The 21,643-nt window shown below is 40.0% G+C and overlaps 1 protein-coding gene across 1 annotated transcript in view; it reads right to left on the minus strand.

Annotated features, from left to right (window-relative positions):
• Positions 1–21,643, minus strand: part of gphnb (gephyrin b) — an 88,765-nt gene that overhangs the window by 49,871 nt on the left and 17,251 nt on the right. The window contains exons 5-8 of the mRNA XM_042503936.1: positions 20,539–20,633; positions 19,400–19,466; positions 10,945–11,217; positions 7,459–7,593 (exon numbers count right to left, since the gene is read on the minus strand). Coding sequence (XP_042359870.1) covers positions 7,459–7,593; positions 10,945–11,217; positions 19,400–19,466; positions 20,539–20,633 — 570 coding nt within the window. The remainder of the gene's footprint in view (positions 1–7,458; positions 7,594–10,944; positions 11,218–19,399; positions 19,467–20,538; positions 20,634–21,643) is intronic.

The raw sequence follows: 21,643 nt of genomic DNA on the forward strand, positions 1-21,643 counted from the left end.
TTAAATTACCTGATTGCCATTCTAGCTAGTGAAGCGCTAAACTGGAAGTCAGCCGCTCAACCAGCAGAGCACATTCGGGCACACTCAACCGCCATAAGTCCCTCGTGCACATCCTCTATGAGTCCCTTAATGCAGAGGATGTGGGTACTTTCATACCGTGGCAATGGAGCATTTTTTGCTTCATGCACCACTTTGTAGCTCCATAGGAATGAATGCGTCTCGATGTTGCATCCACGTTTTTATAAATACACCCATGATTAAATCAGATTTATCTTTGGGGTATGCCGACCTTCAGGTTAGGGCATAAATCCACCTACGGACAGTTGTACATAACTTTTGCAGGGACAATTTTTTTTTCCATATTGGACACTTCACCCACACCCACTACAACACCACAACCAATATCTAGCCTAAACTCTAATACCAACATGGGCTGTAACTGGTCCCACTACAATGAAATGGCTACTATGGGGACTAACATTGTCATGAATACAATTGGGCTCTTTGATTCACAATAGACTCTGTTTTTCACTCTTACCTAATTTAGGCAATTACAAAACCCCACTGTACAGAATTATTCAAAAACACTATTTTGGAAAATGGTAATGCCACGTCGTCGACAAAATTTAGTCTAACTTTGGACCATTATTTAGCCCCTTCCTGACAATATAGCTTGACATGATAGTGTATGACACTAGCAACACTAGTTTGTGCTCACTGCTTCTCACACTTTTTTTGGTTAGAAATTTTGTAACTGCCTCTCTGCTCTTTTCTTTGTTTCTCTGTATGCTGGCTTTTCCTTTTTGAGCCAACTGATTTCTAGTGAAGCATTCTGACTTTGCTTGTCAATCTGCATTTCACTTCACATCTTTATTTTTGCAGCACAAGTGTGTTCTACTAATCTACACCCAGATGTTACTGTGAAAATGGTGTAGTCGAACCTCGATGGCACCTTTTTGGGATCAGTGTCAGATGAACAAATTGAAATGTGTTATGATGACAACAATTAATGCATTTATCATGTAAAAAAATGAGTTAAGTGAGTGAGTTAAGTCACTAAATTGTTGTACTTGATCTCATTTAAGGGTCAAACATGACCTTTGCATGGGCCCTCGCCCCTCGCCCTGGGCTGGGGTCATCTGTACTCTTTGAGTACCACCCTGACAGCAGGACTATTCGTTTAGAGTGAAACCGTAAATTGAATTTTGAACTCATAAATTATTACATCTTTTAATATACACCCAACTAAGGCAGTAGTGTTTTTTGTGGTTGTGTCTCAGCAAATGAGTGCACATGAAAAACTCTAACCATCTCTACTGAAAATAGGAACAGGAGACACACACACACACACACACACACACACACACACACACACACACTGTCAGCCATCCTCTGAGTCAAAGCCCCATCTCCCATATGCTTCATTAATCCAAACTCACCATTACATAACTGTACTAAATGCTCACAGGAGTGGAAGGGTACAACTACCCTCCCTGTATCTTGTGTCTGTGTGTGTGTGTGTGTGTGTGTGTGTGTGTGTGTGTGTGTGTGCGTGTGCATCTGCCTGTGTGTGCTTTCTTGTGTGTGTGTGTATGTGCGCGTAAAAATAAGAGGCAGTGTGACAGAGAAAGAAAATATGGTTACATGAATGGTTGTAGAGCTGCTCAGTTTGTAATCCTATGTATCTGCTTGCATTTTTGGGCTGTGTGTGTGTGTGTGTGTGTGTGTGTGTGTGTGAGTGAGAGAGAGAGAGAGAGAGAGAGAGAGAGAGAGAGAGAGAGAGAGAGAGAGAGAGAGAGAGAGAGAGAGAGAGAGAGAGAGAGAGAGAGAGAGAGAGAGAGAGAGAGAGAGAGAGAGCATGATTTTGTGTGTCCAAATTACTGTATGTTGTGTATATTTATGTGTGTGTAGATTTGGACATCACTTGTGAGTTGTGGTGAAAACACTCGCTCACAGGCTTTATGCTGAAAACCTATGAGAAACTTCAGCGCTCCATTTGACACATACACAGACGCACACATTTCCACACACAACATTTTTGCTTACCCATATGCTCTAAATTCTCTTACATCAACAAAACCTCTCTGCACATTTAATTATGTCACATTTCATCCACTTGAGAACACACACACACACACACACACACACACACACACACACACAGATCTGGAACTTGACAAATGCTACATGAGCTGAAGTGCTGATACATGACCTGTGTTTGTATTTACGCATGTTTCTATCTGCCACTTCCTCGCTCGTGCTTTGCTCTATGAGCCATGGTGTCGGCCCCGCTTGTATGGGAGCTGCTGCAGCAGCTATGGCAGCGACAAGATTAAGACCTACTCCATACCTTCTTCTCTCAAAGCCACCACGCAGTGCTGCCAACAAGACCTAGCTAACAAACTAACACAGCCCACAGTGGCACATGAAATGCATCAGTGAACAGAGCCATTCTGGCTCTGGCTCCGGGGACATTGTGTACATACTGTCGGCAGCCGCTTGCAACGTGGGAATTTCAAAGAACATATGGCAGCTTGTCGCTGGGAAACAGCCTGTGACAGAATCTAAACAAGCTAAGAGCTATACCTAGAAAAGCCATTAACTGTTTGTTATCTGCCACCCACAAAGACACACATGTCCAGAAACCCACGACACACACAAACGCTGCTGACTAATGTGGTTGGCATGTGATCGTGACAGGCTAGTGATGCTCAAACTGGGTCATTGACAAAGAGAGGCTTCAGTAGAGAGACAGGTGTGAGTGTGTGTTTGGATGTTGGGTCAAGGGAAGGGGGGCTGATGGGAGACGACTACCTCACTGCATCAGTAGAGTCAGTCGCTGCACTGGGACAACAGCAGCAGCATTAAAGCTCCCAACTGTCCAATTATTTACAGCTCTACACTCTGTGGCTAAGCTGAGGTCAAAAACTCTTTAGCTAAGTCTGAGGCTCTCTAATCATGATCAGTCGTACAAGCTGTGATCACTGCGAAGTGGCACGCAGAGTGGTGGTGCAGTGCATACCTGCCAACACTCCCAATTTGTACCTATTTTCCAGATGTTTAACCCTTTCTCTTGTTAAGCCACCAATGTGTAATTTCTTCACGAATCTCCAGATTTTTTATACAACTTCAACTGGTGTTTTTTAAGTGTTTCTGTGTGTGGGATATGGGTTGCTGGATTAGATGGATAAAAGTTTAATCTCCTTGACACATTACACTTAGTTTTGTGGTACCTGGCAAACTATTTTGGAGCATGACGACCCTGCCTACCGCTTGTTTGAGGTGAAGGGTTTTTTTTTTTTTTTTACCTTTGTTTTTTTTTGCCTTTATTAGATAGGAGAGATGTAGCGTTAAAGGGGGAGAGAGAGAGAGGATGAAATGCAGCAAAGGGCTGAGGCCGGACTTGACCCGCGGTCGCTGCAGCGAGGACACAGCCTCTAGTCTAGTACATGAGGCGCCTGCTCTACCAACTGAGCTACCAGGCCCCCCGAGGTAAAGGTTAATGTGTGAGGTGAATCAACAGCACATTGCTACTTTACTTGATAGTTTTAGGCTAGTCTATCCTGAGACAGTGAGACAGCACCTCTCTGTCTCTGTCAGTTTGTCTCTCTCTTACCACAAATAGTTGTACAGCCTAGACCCCAGTAAGAAAGGGGAAACACTTGGCCTATAAGCTAGATTTAACATAGCTTTTGTACCCTGAATCTAAAAGAGAAATTGTTTTTTTAATCAGTGTTATGAGTTTATTTTCAATAGAACGTGTTTGCATTTAACAAGCAGAAACTGTCCATGTCATGTGAAAACGAAAGTTGATTTTAAAAACACACAATGTATGTAACAGGCATAAATTGACACGCTGTCCTTGAGTTTCTAAAACTTTCAATAGAGGATTACCTGGAGCATCATAGTTTGACATGGCCAAAACATCTGTATTTGTCGAGCTTGGAGTGAGAATGTGTTGTTGTTTTTTTTCCACAGGTCATTTTCAGATTATGTTATGAGACCAATGACCAATGACATGACTGCTGGCTATAGACAGCAGTCATCTCAGTGAAACATCACTGAAAAAATGCTCAAAGATGTAACTGAAAGAACTTACAGTGCACCATCAGAGTATACAATCTAAGCAGCGTGCTGTATAGCCAAAGTAGCAAAGCTGTATGGCTCTGTGTTATCGGTCTCGTTACAGGAAGCAGTGGTTCAAACAAACATGTAACAATTCTGCCAATGTGCATGCCTGAGCCAGAAATTCAAAACACTGAAAAATCGATCCAAATCAAATCCCAAGACCAAGATGGGAACCAGTAACACTTTTTAAAAGAGCTAGAGAGGAAACAATACTGTCTCTTGTCATTTCAAGCTATTACTGCCGTATTCATTTTGTGCAATGCATAGGACACCGGCAATAGCAAAGACAGTACAGAATCACAAAAACCTGCAGACTGAGGAGTCCAAGAATCGAGACTTAGCTCCAAACTAGAACACACTATTGCCAATAAGATATGTTGTTGTAATGTGTAGGTATCTCAACACCTCAGCAGTGTCCTGCCTCACATAAGCTGTGGCTCGAACCCGCAAATTCAACACTTTCCCTACTCTCTGTGCTATCTTAATGTGTGCTGCTCAGTTCTCCACAACTTGAGTGATTCGTTTCACATATGGCTGAAATGCACATTCAAATATCTACATTTCCAACAGACTTTTGAAAAAAATTATTGCCGGGGTTAAGATGGCTCTCTAGCACTGACCTCTCATCGCTCTACTAACACTGAGCAGAGAGAGAGACACAAAGAGAGAGATCTCCTCTGGCTGCTTCCTCTGTCTCATGACCCGCCTATGCACCCGCCCTCCCTGCTCCACGAACATTCCATCCCTCTGTTCCCATGGCAACCCCCTCATCTTTTCCCACAGCACCTGCCTGCTGTCCGGGAGACACATGGAGACGTGACACTGACAGATGAGGTGAAAGAGAGAGAGAAACAGGAGAGAGTGTGAGAGACAGAGCTGACGCCATTCTGCATTTTAAAAACCTGCAGGAGAAATCAGTGAAAACATAAAAGGATACCTGGACATTTCATGTTATAATTTTGCTGCTTTTGGCATCAATAATTGTGTCACTTGAACATAAAACAAGTTAGCACTCCTCATTACAACCAACTGGCACCATCAGCCCCAAACTAACCTGAGAGCCGTCAACGTGTGGTGCATATGGGCTACAAAATGAGCACTAAGAGTGACAACAAGGAACATTTTAGAGGAAAAAGAGGGGCACAAGTGGACAAAATGTTAAAGTATCCAATTAAAGTGGGGACAGACAAAGGAGATTGAGGGTATATAGATTAACGAAATAATTGAAAGTGTCAAATTAAACTTGGGGAATAATTCTGTTGGCATATAAGCATAAGAATCACAACCTGCTGTCTCCATAAACACACACACACACACACACACACACACACACACACACAAGAGCGGTTTTACATGTAAAACACATTGAAATGGAAATAAAACGTACATTTTGCAAAGTTGGGACAGTGAAAGAGAACACCAGTCAAGACTGTTACGTGTGTGTGTGATGTTTTGGTGTGTACTGCAGGAATGCACTGATTCTATTCATTTAGATAACCTGAACTCAAAGTAAGACATAAATAAACAAAAGAAATACATTTCAACTACGGAAAATGCAACAAAAACTAAGGTTGAGAGAAAAAAAAAGAAAACAAAAAAAATGTTCTTCCCTCAAAATAACCACTCCCTCCAGGATGTTGCAATTGCAACAATTAACACAAATTCAACTAATCCCCATGAATTTTGTGCAATCTTGCAATTATGTTCAATTTCTGCAACTTTTTCAGATATTTAAACAATCGTTGTTTCCCTGTGGCTTTTCCGAATCATAGTAGTCCCCAAATATCATCCTGAACTAATTTCCCTGTTCCTGGTTATGAAGATGCAGACATGCCTGACATGAAACAACTCACAAAAAAAAAAAAATGAATGCTTAAGACCTGCAATTCGCTGATGTCCTACTCAAAAGCTGCAGTAAACTGTTTTGCACCATGTGCAATGCTGTGGTGGAAGACGAACGACATAGATCGGCAAACAACTGTCTCATTTTCTTTGTCAAAGTGACTCATTTTGCCAGTGTAATACAACAATTCACCATTGGTTTGGAGTCACTGGGTCACATGACACAAAAAATACTGATAAAAAATCTAAAAATATTGCGTAAAGTAAACAGTAATTTACTGAAAGTCCCTAAGTCAGCCTCCAGTGGTTAAACACAAGGCTACGCCGTCCTCCTAATGTCAACACGACGTGAAACAGAGTAAGAAAGATGCCACTGGGTCTAGAGTGAATGTTTGTTGAATATCCAACTGAAACTAAGTTCACCGTGGTTAAAGTTGATGATATCCGCCAGGTCAACATATTGCCGACGATATAATCCACAAACTCTCAATATCCTTGATATATGCCTTTTACTAATTATAATTCCTGGCAAAGCAAGTGTTGCCAAAATATCTTTATAACTCATAGCCAAACTAAAATGAATACTTAACTACAGAGTCTCTATCCATAACAACCAAAGACAAGTACCTTATAAGGCAGCTGGAATAAAAGTGTTTGATTAGCCTATTTAATTTGAGACAAAAATTAAACAAAAACGAGTAAAAGAATTCACCAATCTCTGGTACTTCCTGCGCTCTGTAAAATCTGGTATTTTAAGCCGCAACAATCCCCAAAGAAGTCTGCAAAATCCTGGAGGGACTAAATAACTGAAATGAAAACATGAATCACAATCAGAAATCTTTTGAGTAAAACAGTGATAGACAAGAGACCATTTATGAAAATAGCAACTGTACTGCTACAATAACCTTGGTCTGTGGAGGTAAATGCAGTTGATCAGTAGCACAAACAGTAGGGCAGGTTTTGTGTGTGTGTGTGTGTGTGTGTGTGTTAGCATTAGCATATACAGCGCGTATGTTGTCGGAGGAGTATATATATATATATATATATATATATATATTCTTGCACTCTTGTCCTGGTGAAAGCACATTTAAGTTTTAAAATAAAGCACTTTTTGGCACTTTCAAAGGGAAGGTTTTGATGTAGCATTTGGTTTTAAGGTTACAATTAAGATCAGATTTGGGTTTTTGAGGATTAAATCTGCACATTACAGCACAACACAATACACACTAGTGGCTTTATAAGGCAGAAAAAACTAAGCTTCAAATTCATTGTTCTCACAGCCCATGAGATTTGCAGCCAGACTGAGTATCACTGATTCAGGGTTATAAAATGTTGGGGAAATGTGTTGGGGATGGAGTTTATCAGGGGTTTGGAATTAGGAAATAAATATTGTCAACGTAAACTCCTCACAGGGATGTAAGTAGAACCATGATATATTTGTGTTGATCTAACTGCATGTTTGAGTGCGAGTGTGTTTACTATACTCACTTTGGGTGTGGGACAGGAAGCGGTCGAGAGGCGGGACGTGGCCTGGGCGCGGGGCGACTCCGAGGGCGTGGTGCTGAGAGAGGCTGTATCCCTGGGCAACACCTGCACACCCCGCGAGATAATGGAGTCTGGGATCTGAGATCACAGACACACAACACACACACACACACACAAACGTACACAGATACACGTGCATGTAAACAACACACACCATATACAGCACACATACACATACTGATATTCAAGATCAAGGAAGACGCACATGTATAAATATATACTATATACGATGTCCAGACGATACAGAGCTATATACAGACATGAAAACCAGCTGAGAGGATTAATAATTTAACATCTTTCATGTGTAGTTACATGTTAAACAGCCATACCTACTCACAGAGTCAATGCAGATGAAAAACCTCAAAAATGAGACATGATGATGACAAATAATGAGATATCGGGGGCGGAGTCTTACCAACATCCTTCTGTGACTGGACAATGAAGTGGGATGTTACCCTGACAACAGAGCAAGGTCCAGGCTGCAGACAGGGCAGGATAGGATGATGGGTATGGAGAGATACTCGATGTTCATGTGACTGCACACACGATACACACACATGCACATGTGCACACACACACACACACACACACACACACACACACACACACACACAAGATGTGACAAACAGACAAACAGTCATGATATGATACACAGAGATACGTGACCGATTTATGTTAAGGAAGAGATTCACTGTTTTTCAACTCAAGACTCTATAGCCATGATGGAGCTCACTTTTTAATAACAGGAAGCTCACAGCTGGTCAGATGTGTCTTCGTACAATAAAATAAATGACAAAGCATTCTTTATATTTGGATTCCGTTGAGAAATGAAGTCAATAAAACTTAAAAGAAAGCTTGCTCTGAAGAGATATGACTACAAATTTTTAAAAAAGCACAAAAGTACACACATCTGGACCAAATACATACGTCCAACGTGTCAAACACTTCTCCAAATACATCTTTTTTTGGCTAGAAATTTGGAGAATACAACAGATGTATCCTAAGCTCTCAGGAAACCCTAATCCACTGTGTTCTCAGCAAATATTTAATGAGGATTCGAGTCCTCCTGGTCAACATATAAAGATGGAAAATACTGAAATACTTGACCACGTATGTACCATTAAGAAGGTCATTGTCACTGGGAAAAGCACCGACTGGAGAGAGATTAAAAAAACACTAGCACAAATTCACAATATCTGTGACTATGTATGTGCATTAACACGTTGTTCCATTTTGAAAATCACCATTAATTCCACAAAATCTTCGGCAAGTCTTTTGGACTTTATGCGCTTTTTTGTAATAGGCCACTTGATAGGCAATAGACTGCTTCCGTCTAGTTCAGCAAGATCATTTTCACAAATGAACTCACTTTTAAGATTTCTGATGCGTAAATGCAATGGTCAGAAGTTAAAGCTAATGTTAGGCTATAAAAAAAAACTATATCAGGGTCACATGACTTAAGGTCACCACCAAAACAAGGCTGCAAAGCCATGTTTGACTTAACAATGTTCAGTCTCATTTAGCAACTTCAAAATGTATGAGTTTGATGTTAGCAGCACATTTTCTGTCCTAGAACAAAGTGTTAAAGTCCCGTAAGCTTATGAATCACAAATCTTATTTCAGGCGTTAAATCAAAAACCCACTGACACTGTACCCTGAATGCTACAATGCTCATTCCGGGTTTAATGACTCATTCAATGGAGCACTCTATAAGCAGATATCTCCACCGCTCACCAACTCGTACCAAAAAATATCTAGATTGATAGAATAGTACTACAGGTAAAGGGAAAAATATGTATTTTTGATCTGGGAGTGAACTGTCTGCTTAAGAAACTGATAAGATTTTGATCTCTGTGACTCAGGATTTATTTGGTACAGGGGTGCAGGATGCTGGCTATTGAGCAAATCCAAAATCAAGCCTCTTAACTGCATCAGCAAAATAGAAATGATTGACTGTTCACTTCCTGTTTTTGAGAAAATGTGATTCATGGTAGATTTAAACAAGTAAATAATTGCCCAGTTGGACCACATTTAAGCCCAGCAGAGACATTTTATAGAGATATGGGTTGAAAAACAGCGAGTCTATCACTTCAAGGTGCTACCCGTAGCATTTTTAAAACATCAATGTGTCATGCTCAGAGTAATGTGTACCTTTGGTACAATAACATTTTGACAGGCTTTTTAGCAGCCTGGATCAGCAGTTATTACGCTCAAATGCTACAACTTTGAACCTCTTCAAAGTCTGATGGCATATCTGAGAGCAGTACACGCTGTAATTCACACATGTATATTTGATCAAATGTCAACGGTATCAAACACCCAATCTGCAATAAATCAAAACAACAATTTGTCTCAGCACTTTGTATTTAAACCTGCGTGATTACTTGTGAAAATCAAAGATAAATCATATATTACATATTAAACCCTTGGTGTTGAGGATGTTGCATTTCCCTTGAAACATATTCTATGAATATCTGAACTATTTTATACCAATCTCACTGGTCAAGACAAGTTTAAAATGCAGACAATGTATCCTTCAGATTGCCCCATTCTGTATCAGAATATCTCACTCTTTTTAAAAAGACTCTGCTGCTTGTATAAAAGCCAGTAAACACTGTGTGATTTTTGGCTGTCCCAGACGAAAGATAATCATAGTGAAATAAATGTGGTGAAATCTTTGGTCGTGGCTCTAAAATGGTGTCCCTCAGTCGCACAGTGAGAGATGGTTAAGGATGGCTATTGTCACAGTTTTGCGATTAAAGACAGCCTGGTATAAATTATGAGAGTGTCAGAAATTTGGGATGAGCACTTCTCTGTATGACTGCTATTATGTCCTGCGACTGACCAACCAACAGAAATGACGCATGAAATGACGCACTGATCAGCACGACGCCGCTAAATGCTAATAGAAACTAATAAATATATACTTGGAGCTCTCGTTGCAAAACTGGCGCACTAAGTAAGCCTCTTTTCCCCAGCCATGACCACGTCCACATTCCCAACACACATAAATGCCACTATAGCAAGGGCTTGATTCAAATGTGTTCTCATTTTTCTCTTACCACTACAGCGGCGTCGATGGATGACGCACACTGATAATATTTTGTTCTTGAGTTTTGACATCGATGGATGTGACATAGCCCGAATATTGTACGAAGCTTCTTAAATGAAGAAACTGACTTCTTGCTTGTAAGTTAAAATGTAAATTCGGCACTGTACGTGCTGTAAGTCTTCTTCGTTTATGTTAATTGCACTCTTGACTTTAAATAAAATGGTAATGACTGTACTGATGTAAAAATGCTACAGCACCTTTGACACATGCTTGCATGAACGACATGTGAACGTGTATAGATGACTGTTTGAAATGGACGGCGTCAGACACAAACTGCCACAGCAAACCCTCCCCTCTCCTCTCTTCCGTCCCGGTACCTTGGCGGCGATGGATGCAGCTGTGATATGGGAGGAGGAGCTGTCCTCAGTTGACGCCACTCCGCTGTCCTTCTTCTCCTCATCCTCCTCCTCGCACTGCACGCCCTTGTCCTCTGTCTGGCGGTGGGGCGAACTATTGGGTGGCGGCGAGAGGGGCGGCGGTGGCGAAGGCAGGTCCTCCAGCTCGTCCGCCGCCTCCTTTACCTTCACCACTGCGTCCCGCAGGAGGTCGATGGCGTGCGGCAGCGCTGGCAGGATGAACTGGAAGCATTCCTGGATGGGGACAGAGATATGGATGAAATGGTTAAGTTTTTAAAAAGAAAGCTTAAAATGCATCTGTTTACTCTAGCCTTTAACTAGCTCTGACCTTCTAAAACTCTTCTTTTGACACTTCACACTGCTGCAGTGCTATTAAAATGTTGCAATGTTGCCTTGCTGGTCTGTTTTATGTTCATTCTGTGTGTTTCCACGTGAAGCTTGTAATGTCGTTATTGTAAAGCACTTTGTGCTGTATTTCTTGTATAAAAGGTGCTATATAAATAAGGTTTGTTGTTATTGTTGTGTAACACTGAAACCTGTGACTCATCAGACTTTATGATCCAGCACAGACTGCTTTGAAAAATCATTATGTTTTGTGGGTTGTTGGGGGGTCACAGCATTAGGAGTAACATCAGCTCTGAGTAAACATATGAAACCCTTGTTGTTCATCTCTCTGTCAGTCCCCATCCATGTCTCTCTCTCTCTCTCTCTCTGTATGTATGGGCGGGTGGGTGCAGACTAAACAATCTGTATTCCTTTATTAATATTCCTACTACTTTTTTCTTTTCTCGACTTCTGTGTATTTGTATGTCAATATGTATTTAATTTATTTTATTTTGTGCATATTTGTTGAGTGTGAATCACAATGAGCCTACATTGTATGAAATTTACTATATAAATAAAGTGTATTTGACTTGACTATAGAACAGTAAAAAAAAAAAAAAGTGTTACATTACATGTCACACCTTAAATTTAACACAATGTGTATTTCCACAGCGCTTATTCCATCAGATTCACAACAGATTCATGTTATATTCATCGCTCTTCCTTTCTGAGTGTCTGTTTTTGACAAAAATATTGTTTTCTCTTACTAATTAATTCAAATCTCTTTTACATTGCCATTTTTAAACTCAACACTTCTGGCAGTTGTTTCACTTTAGAAGCCTCACATCCCCTCTCAAGTACACTATGCTTTATTCATCAAATGTTTTCAGATACCACGACTTCATCAGCGCATCAGAGATAGCTGAAAACAATTGGTACTAGAGAGAAACTATGTGATATGTTTTAATTTGAATGGATTTGCACTGAAACTCACACTGGCCTGCAACTCACAGTATGTGGAAAGAGTGTCGCAGGCTGCGTGAGATTGTTGCTTGGATAATCCTGTATATATAAATCTGAAATAAAACCATTATGGCGAGAATATTCATTATTTTTGACGTAAAAAGCTGAAGTTTCTGTCTCCCCTTACATCATGTTATATGCTCATAATAGCATGAAAAAATGCCTTTGCCCACCTTTTTTCCGAGCCCAGAGGCATGTGTTTTAAATAAAAACATGTCATCATGCAGATGCCAATATATTTGGAATCTGTAACGCGTTCAGTTTGTGGCCCCATTCAAGGAATGAATGGAGAGGGCATCTTGATCACAGTTCCTTGACCTTGTAAATTACATGACTTTAGTTTTAGAATCATTAAAATCAAGGACTTTTAAAGGATTTCTGCACAGTCAAATACACATAGAAGGTTTGATACAGCTCCCTCCACAGATGGCGCACAAACAGAAAGAACTGTATCATCTACATAAAATACACTAGAAAAGATTAGTGTTTGAATGCGTCCCAGACCACCTCGGCAAGTGGTTTGGTGATCACACCGAGTCTTGGTGGCCTGTATTTAGTGTTGTCCATTTATGGACAGATCACCCAAAATGCACGTTAATACCAGGTTTAAACAGGGTGTATGCAACCCCTGTGCAGTAAAAGTAAGAACTAGATATAGTAAGCAAGTAACAAAAATATTTCAGTTCAAGAGAAAAAAGTAAGAGCAACACATTGCAGAGTATGACCTTAATACTGATGCAAGTAATGCTTTGCATATGTAGGTTATCCTTAATTTATCGAGGCAAAAGTAAACATGGAGGAGGTGCTGAGTTTAGATTCACAGGAAACAGCATCGAGAGCAAAATAAAATGGAAGGAAATCCTAAAACAGGGAAACATCTCACAAGTTAGACATAAAGGCCTTTAATAAACAGTAGGTCTGTTTCAAATGAAAGGCTGGCTCCCTCTGCAGTGTGTGCAGCAGTCCAATGAAAAGCAGAGATTTCCTCCTCCTCAGCAGATCACAGCGCCTCCTTCTGGCCACATTTAAACATGTTTCTGCTCATTTCCCCCCTCCCTCCATCTCTGTTTCCCTCTCCGGTGTCTCTCTGTGTGTCAGTGTGCCTGTGGGCTCCTCGGCTATGCTAAATGCTCCATTCTCCTCACTCCCAAGACAAGAGCTAATCTGTGAAATTATTTATCTTCCTGTGTATTTTAAGCATTGAGAGGATACATTATTAATTGCCCCCACGCTTTACAGTATCTACGCCGGCTGTCGGTGCAACCTCTTCACTTCACATCCAGTTTTAAGTGTGCATATCACAGGCTGGATTAAATGTGACAACGCTAACCTTGATTTGACTGAATTTAAAATCCATCACTAGGCTGCATGCATGACTGGGATAGCATCCTCCACCGCTGTGCATTAAGATACAAAAAGGAGAGCATATGGACTCCTCGGTTAGGGAGATGAAAGAAATTGAATGGGTTAATCTCAGCAGCTGACCATGAGCCCGCCGGCCCCACTGTGTGGCCGCAAGCTAACCTTTCCACCCCAAACCCCCGCCTTCACTCACACACATACACATCCCAAACCCCTGAGCACACAGTAGGCTGTTTATGCCTCTTGCTGGCGTGTTTGAAGCCCACATCTGAGAGTTTTTGGAAGTCGTGGAAAGGAGAGCTGGGTGTGTTGGGCTGAAGTGTGGAAGGATTGGGCAAAAGAAGGAGCGAGGATGGTGTCAAGAGCCTAGAGACATTCCTCTTTTCCCGTTTTGTGCTTTCAATGCATGCCGGGAAATTTTTTTTAGGTACGTCAGGAGTGTTTTTTTTTCCTCTGTTCTTATTCTCTGTTTTGTCCTGGAGGAGAGTAACTGTCAAGAACACTAAAGAGCAGAATCCCTGGATATACTGCCAGCGGATGAGAAACAAGCGAGAGAGAGAGAGAGAGAGAGAGAGAGAGAGAGAAGGATGGAAGAAGAGGGAAAGGCGATGCTGTTCTGGGGAGGGGGTTGCAGGAGATGACGAGAGAGGATGACAGACAGAGAAAGAAAGACAGAGAGACAGAGAGAGAGAGAGAGAATGGGAGGATGAGATCTCAAGAGATTAATAGAGACAGAGTTGGAGAGAGACAGAGATTCAGTGAGAGAGCAAAAATAAACTGCAACGAAAAGACAGTGGGACAGACGTAAAAAGTGAAGAAAGACAGAGAAACATTAGAAAAGAGGGACAGTAAATAATAAGAGAGTGAGAAAAAGACAAAATAAATGGCCAGTATCTTTACAGGCTGTTTACATCCAATGTTAGTACTTCTACCCACAAAAAAGCACTATAATTGTATCATGCAATCACGAGCCATGAGGCTGTGATCATGTGACCTATACGCTGCAGACTCTCCTCTCCCAATAAGGAGGGAGAAAAGAATTAAGTTAGGTGAGGTTGTATAAAAAGAGTGTAAGGCAGTTGAGGTGGTAGATGGGTCAAACAAGCACAGGACTTCATCCCAGGAGACTGGTGTTCATGTCCCAGTGAAACCAAAAGTGTTAAGAGTTATTTTAAGTGACGTCACATTGCTACATTAAGTGGGCTACATAACATGACAATACTCAATGATGATATTTCCTAAACCTATCCTAACCAATAACTTGTAAGATACCGTACAAACTGGTGAGGGTATGTTGATCTTTAAAGGGACAGCTCATCCAAAGAAAATAAAACACATATTTCCCCTCTTACCTGTAGTACCTGTACTATTTGTTAGTCTAGATTGTTTTGGTGTGAGTTGCAGAGTGTTGGAGATATCAGCCGTAGAAATGTCTGTCTGCTCTCCAATATAATGGAACTAGATGGCATTAGGATCGCAGTGCTCAAAGCGCTGAAGAATACATCTAAAAAATCCATTAGCAATGTCTCAGTCCAGAAATCATGACCCGGTTACTCAAGATCATCCACAGACCTTCTTGTGAGCAGTTTCATGTAGGAATTCCTTTCCTCCTACCAATCTTTACCCGCCAACTATTTCACTGCGCAGAAGGAGGTGTGCATTTACTGCAAGCTCGCCTAGCACCACTGAGTGAGTTAACTTTACAGCTCAGCCGAGGAGGACACCATTAATGCGTCTAAAGCTGTTATGAGCACGAGCCTCTCATACATGGGTAGATGCACGCTTCCTTCGCCACAGTGATCCTATTAGAGGGTGCAGTTTGAACATCTCTATGGCTGATATCTACAACATCACACCAAAACAATCTTGACTGATTTTTAAATAACACTACAGGTAAGAGAAAAAATAAGCATTTTTTATTTTGGGGTGAACTGTCTCTTTATCATGCTTCCAGTACAACATGCTTTGATTTCGAGAAGTGATAGAAGAAGTGATAAGTGCAAAAGTCAGAGACGTGATGACCTTACATCAGTGGCCCCAAACATTTTGAGGGTTGTGTGTATAATGGCGTTATTGATCAGTTGCCAGAACATGTGGAGGATACTATAAAATACCTTTTAGGCCCTTAATATCCCTGCCTCCTCAAAAGAAACACTTAAGTGAAGGCTGTTACATTTTTTTTACAATGATGTTGCAATGATAATAACAGTTACTTCTCCGCAAAAATAAGTGTACTTGCATTTACTTCAATTTTGTTTCTATGGTATATGCATTGTCATAGTAACACAGACACATCTGTACAGTAGTGCACACACACCAGATGCACACAGATAGAAAAAATCCATAGATAAATAGTTTGAGAGGTGAAATGTTGAATAGATAAGTTCACAGAAAATTACAGAAGACAGTAAAACAAGGCAGTGATGCAAATATGACATGTGATCATATCTGACAGAGTGAATTTGCAATCAGTTCTGTGGTTTCTGCTTTTAGTAAAAAAACAATATCTGTCCCATTAGACAGAAATGTCACTGCAGTGTGCAGAAATGTCATCACAGTGGGTATAAATGTCTTCCCCACAGGTAAATATCATCACTGCAGGTGGAAGCATCATCACCAAAAGCTGAAATGTTTGGTGACGAAGTCATCATCACATGGCAAAATGTTATAACAAGTGGATATATAATTGCTGCTGGTAATAAAGGAAGCAGTGCAGGTAAACATGTTATTAAGACGGGAAGAAATGGCACAGCTGCAAGTTTAAATGTAACGTTCATGAATAGAAACATGAATTTAAAAAAAAAAAACAAAACAGTAAACATTTCACCTCCATTAGTTAAAGCATTAATTGTAATGTAAAAATTCAAGACTGTGGGTAGACACAGCATTACAGTATGCAAACCTCACTGTAAAGTGAAAATGTGATTGTGATACAAAAATTCTAATTCACTTTATCCCCAAAAAAATATTTATTTCACTGTGTCTCGTATTGAAAATGAAAGTGAGCATGTTTAATAGACTGTAACAGTAATATTCTATTTTATTTAGCCTACATTGTGATATAATATGTAACGTAAAATACACTTCACACCCCGCTGATAGTGTTAGTTAATTTTTTAAACATTTTAAACTAAGATTTTGTCCAGATGTTACATAATGCACCTTTAATCTGTTTATTATTTTTCTTCATTAAAGGATTTTTTCTTTTTGGTAAAAAAAAAAAAAGGGCTGTATATGTCGATCAACAAATCCCAAAGCCCAAAATGCCGTCTTCAAATGTCTTGTTTTGTCCAAACTGAAAGAAAATCAGTTTGCTCTCACAGAGAAGAGTAACCAGAAAACATCTCAATTAAAAAGCTGCAATCTGAGATTTTTTTTCCCCCACTTTTTCTTAAAAAGAACTATTCAAACTGATTAATCAATTATCAAATTAGTAGGCAATTATTTTAATAGATGACAACTTATCGATTAAAGGTGGCAGCCCAGACAAATAATAGAGCAGCCAGAACAAAATTGTAAGTTCAGAAAACGACATCACTTTACTGAATTCCAGCCTTTAAAACCAGGAAAAGACAACACTTACAATAATATAATATACAAAATCTAAGTCGATATCTAGTCTCATATCACAAGATCCATATGATATATTGCCAAGCTCTGTTTTAAATATACAAGGATTTCTGTATTCATATATGTATTTACGACAGCATTCACACAATCATGACACTCCTCTCGCAGGTTTTTGCGACCAGCACCTCTGAGACTAAAATCACGTCCTTAACACCATCATTTATAAAAACAACAAAATGAGATCTGATCACAATATGGACAAAAATGCAAACAACCAGGACACAAATTACGTGCCAAAAGTACACAAGGCTGTAATTGAATCGTTTACTTTCTGAACAGTGTAAGATGAATAGAGCGTATTTTATCTGCAGTGTCAAAAGAGACAAAACGAGCAGCTAAAAGACGCACAGCCAACACTCTGACATAAGGCCCTTCGTCTGGCTGGCTCAGCTGGACTTCCCCGTTATCTTTATGACAGGAGATCATCGTAATAAAAGCCTGCAATGGGTGGCTTGTGCCGTTAACTTTAACTGGGGGTTGATGAGGGAGACACTAATATGGCAGCAGATGGGGGAGAGGTGGCGTAATTGATTAAAAGAAATACTAAAATCGATCAGGAGAAGTGGGCGCGTAACGAGACAGAGACAGATGCACGGGTCAGCACAGCAGAGAGGGTGACAGATGGAGGAGGACGTGGAGACAGCAGTGGGTGGACACACACACACACACACACACACACACACACACACACACACACACACACACACACACACACACACACACACACACACACACACACACACATACGTACAGGCTTATATTTCCATAAACAAACATGCTCACACATACAAGAAGAAACGTACACATGCAGTCTGCATCTGCGCCTTTGTAGAAATACATCAAAACACAAATGTGCCATGAAACAACAAACACGGAGAACACACAGATCTATGCTGTGTGTGCAGACTTCATTGATTAATCATTCAAATGAGTGCACACAGAGGCACACACCTTTAGATCCATACATCCACTGTACACATGCTGCTTACATACAAACACATACCGATAATAACGACATAGACATCACAAAGGACACAAAGGTAAGAATCTAAAGTGAAGTTGACCTTCATATGAAGAGCACTAGAACAATGCAAGGTAATGCTGTCCATGCAAACAGGTTATAGCTGCCTAGTTTCAGCATTTAAGGCACAGTCAGCGGTTGCTGTGTATCTGTCAGTTTTTCTTCATATATTAAATGTGTCTTGTGCATCAAATCTCAACTGTAGTGCTGACGTTTTGTCATCATGTCTTAAAAATAGTATTGTGCAACAAGAGGTCAACCTGAAATTTAGCAGTTTAACAATGCACACTGTTGTTGATAATTATATTGGAATCTGATATTGTGCCAGTACCAAAAAGTAAAGCTCAGCAATAAAATAATTTTACCCGTTGTTTTAATAGTAAAAAAGAAAAAAAGTAAAGTAGTAGTAGTGTAATAGATACTATACGATATACTTTATCGCCCTCAGAGAGAGAAATTTATCTTGACTTCAGATACTGTGCCCATAAATGCCCTCACAGTCACAACAAAATAAAAACTACAAATGAATACAGCAGCATTTGCACATGATCCAACATTGCACGTAACACAAATTACACACACCCCGTTGTTAAAACATCATGACACTATTGCACAATCCCTGCAGTCGTAAGCAGCATCGTTTTAAAGCTTGGTAGAGATAGGAACAAATGAGTTTTTAAAACCGTAAAAATATGTATTTACAATATCTTTAGTGTCAATCCTAAAAAAAACCCACCAAAAAAACAAAAACAGAATATTGTATTCTTTAAATTTAAAAAAAAAAATACCAACGTAACAAAAAAATACCCAAACACTGGGTCAGCCCCTTTTCATAGTACCATAAATTCACCTCTCTCTCATCCATTCAGTGTCATGTTCTGGGACACTTTGACGGGATAGAAGTCGGGAGATCTAACCCCCGACAACATTTTTTTGAATGGCAAAAACAATCCCAGCACCTGATCTATCAATACTTAATCTGTTTCATACTACTCCCAACCCTAACATCCCCAGGAGAAAGGTGATGGTGTAACTTCTCTTTGTAGTATTTCCTACCTGGGAGCCTTTCTTGCTTCCTGGTAAGTTAATGATGAGCGTCTTCCCTCGGATACCACACACAGGTCTGCAACGCACAAACACAGAGGAAAGTTTATACGACTACAGCTCAAGAAAGTGCAACACGTATGCTTGATAATGGTAATACATGCCTCTCCTTCTACCTGAAAGCCTCAATACAGTGCATCACAACATGCTGCACTTTGTCACAGGCGATAAATAAACTCACTCGTCGTTTTGTTGTTTTGGGAGTCACACTGTACATTATTTACCCGTAAGGTTCGACTGGAAAAACTGTCAAGGTCACAGGATGTTTTAACTTTAACATAATAATGATAATAATAATAATCGAGTTTAGGAAGTGCTTTGACAAACAAATCAAAAGCAGAAATCGGATACATAGAAGGGCAATAAAACAATAGAAAACCAAACAGTCCCACTGAACACAAGGGTAGTAAGGATAAAATTAAAACAAATAATTAAAGATGTAGGGCGCAAAATATCAATTAAGAAATACTGTATAAAATAATACAAAAAGTCCAAAAATAAAAAAAAGCAATATATCCACAAATAAAGGGAAATAAAAGAAACAAAACATAAATAAAATAGCAAAAATTAAGTAAATAAATAAATTAAAAGACAACATCAGATAAAAGTGATTTAAGAAGTGATTTAAACTAAGTCAATTATTCTGCAAACCTTATCTCCTCAGGCATGTTGTTCAAAAGCTGAGGGGCCCTGATGGCAAAAACACGGTCACCTTTAGTTTGAACGGCCAAAAGGGCCCAACCTGAGGATCTAAGGCTGCAAACTGGCTCATATGGGGTCAACATTTCTGTTATGTAGCTTGGGGGCAGACCCAGACGAGCTTTGAAAGCGATCAGTAAAATCCTAGCATGAATTCTAAGGTGAACAGGGAGCCAGTGGAGAGAAGCCAGGAGTGGAGTGATGTGATTTCCTCTGTTAAAACCTGTGAGAAGCCGAGCTGCTGCATTCTGAACTAGTTAGAGGCGGGAGGGTGATTTTTGGTTTATGCATGTACTGCACAGGTAAAAATCTTGATTTTAATGAGAATACCTTTTTTCAATCAGGATTATGTGAACTTTTCATTGTGTCATATATGAGAGTGCGTGTCTGACCTGGAAAGCATGCCTAGTGGTGTGACGTTGAGGGATCCCATCAGCATGGCCAGAGACATCCCTGGAGCCTCGCGCTCTATCACCTCCTTAGTGGCCTGGAGAGAAGAGAGATAAAGAAGAGGGTCGTTAGCGTGATCAAAGTCTAACTAAGCATGTGTCCTTCTTCAGTTAAGGCTAGTTTCAGGCAGCCATGTGAAGGAAAAATATTGCTGAATGTAATCAAATTTATATTACGTAATGGGTTCATATAAAGAGATTGATGTTAATTGTGATGGACAGCATTTCCTCATGCTTAAAAAAGCAATTACAAAAAAAATGAGCACGGACAAATCCATCCTTTCTAAAATGACGGGGACTACTTAAAGTGGGCCTATTTTGCTTCCCCTCATTTTCTGTCATATATAATGTTACAACACTGGATTCTCAGATTAGATGTGCCAAAAAACAAGGTAAACGTGTGTAAAAGTAATCCTTTTGAGCAAAAGCCTTGTGAGCTTCAGACCGTTCTGAATACCATTCCCGACATCTTTTTTTACTTTCAAGACAAGATGACGTCAGCTCATGACTGATTTCTTTATATGATCATCTGCTCCTGGTACGCTGCACATGTTTACATTACATACACTGCTACATGTAGCTACATGCTTACATCAGGGAAAGATGTAATCTTGGTTGCCAATATTTCCTCAATTTTAAATCAAATTCCTGCTGGAGCATGTCGGGTTGTAAAGATTTTGGCTCAACTTTTGGCTCCATTAGTAATTACCCTGCTGCATGCAGCTACATATGCATGGAAATATGTAATCCTGATTGCTAATGGGGATAATTTCTTGTGCATGCATTTATGTTTCTTGTAGCTTTTATTGGTGATTTTTCAGAAAAGTGGTGTTCTCTCTGTTACAGTCACTTCACAGCTGCAACGATGGTGCACGCTGAGAAAACCAAGAAATGCTGACCAATCCGAGAAAACTGGGGTTTTTCAGGAGAGGGGGGTTAAAGGGAGAAAGACAGTATGAAAAAATAAAATGTTTTTCAAACATTAATGCATGCAAACATGGTCTACTAGATACTCAAATACAAATACAAATACAAATATGAACTTGAA

Source organism: Plectropomus leopardus, chromosome 16 (genome assembly GCF_008729295.1).
Source record: "Plectropomus leopardus isolate mb chromosome 16, YSFRI_Pleo_2.0, whole genome shotgun sequence".
Classification (NCBI taxonomy): Eukaryota; Metazoa; Chordata; class Actinopteri; order Perciformes; family Serranidae; genus Plectropomus; species Plectropomus leopardus.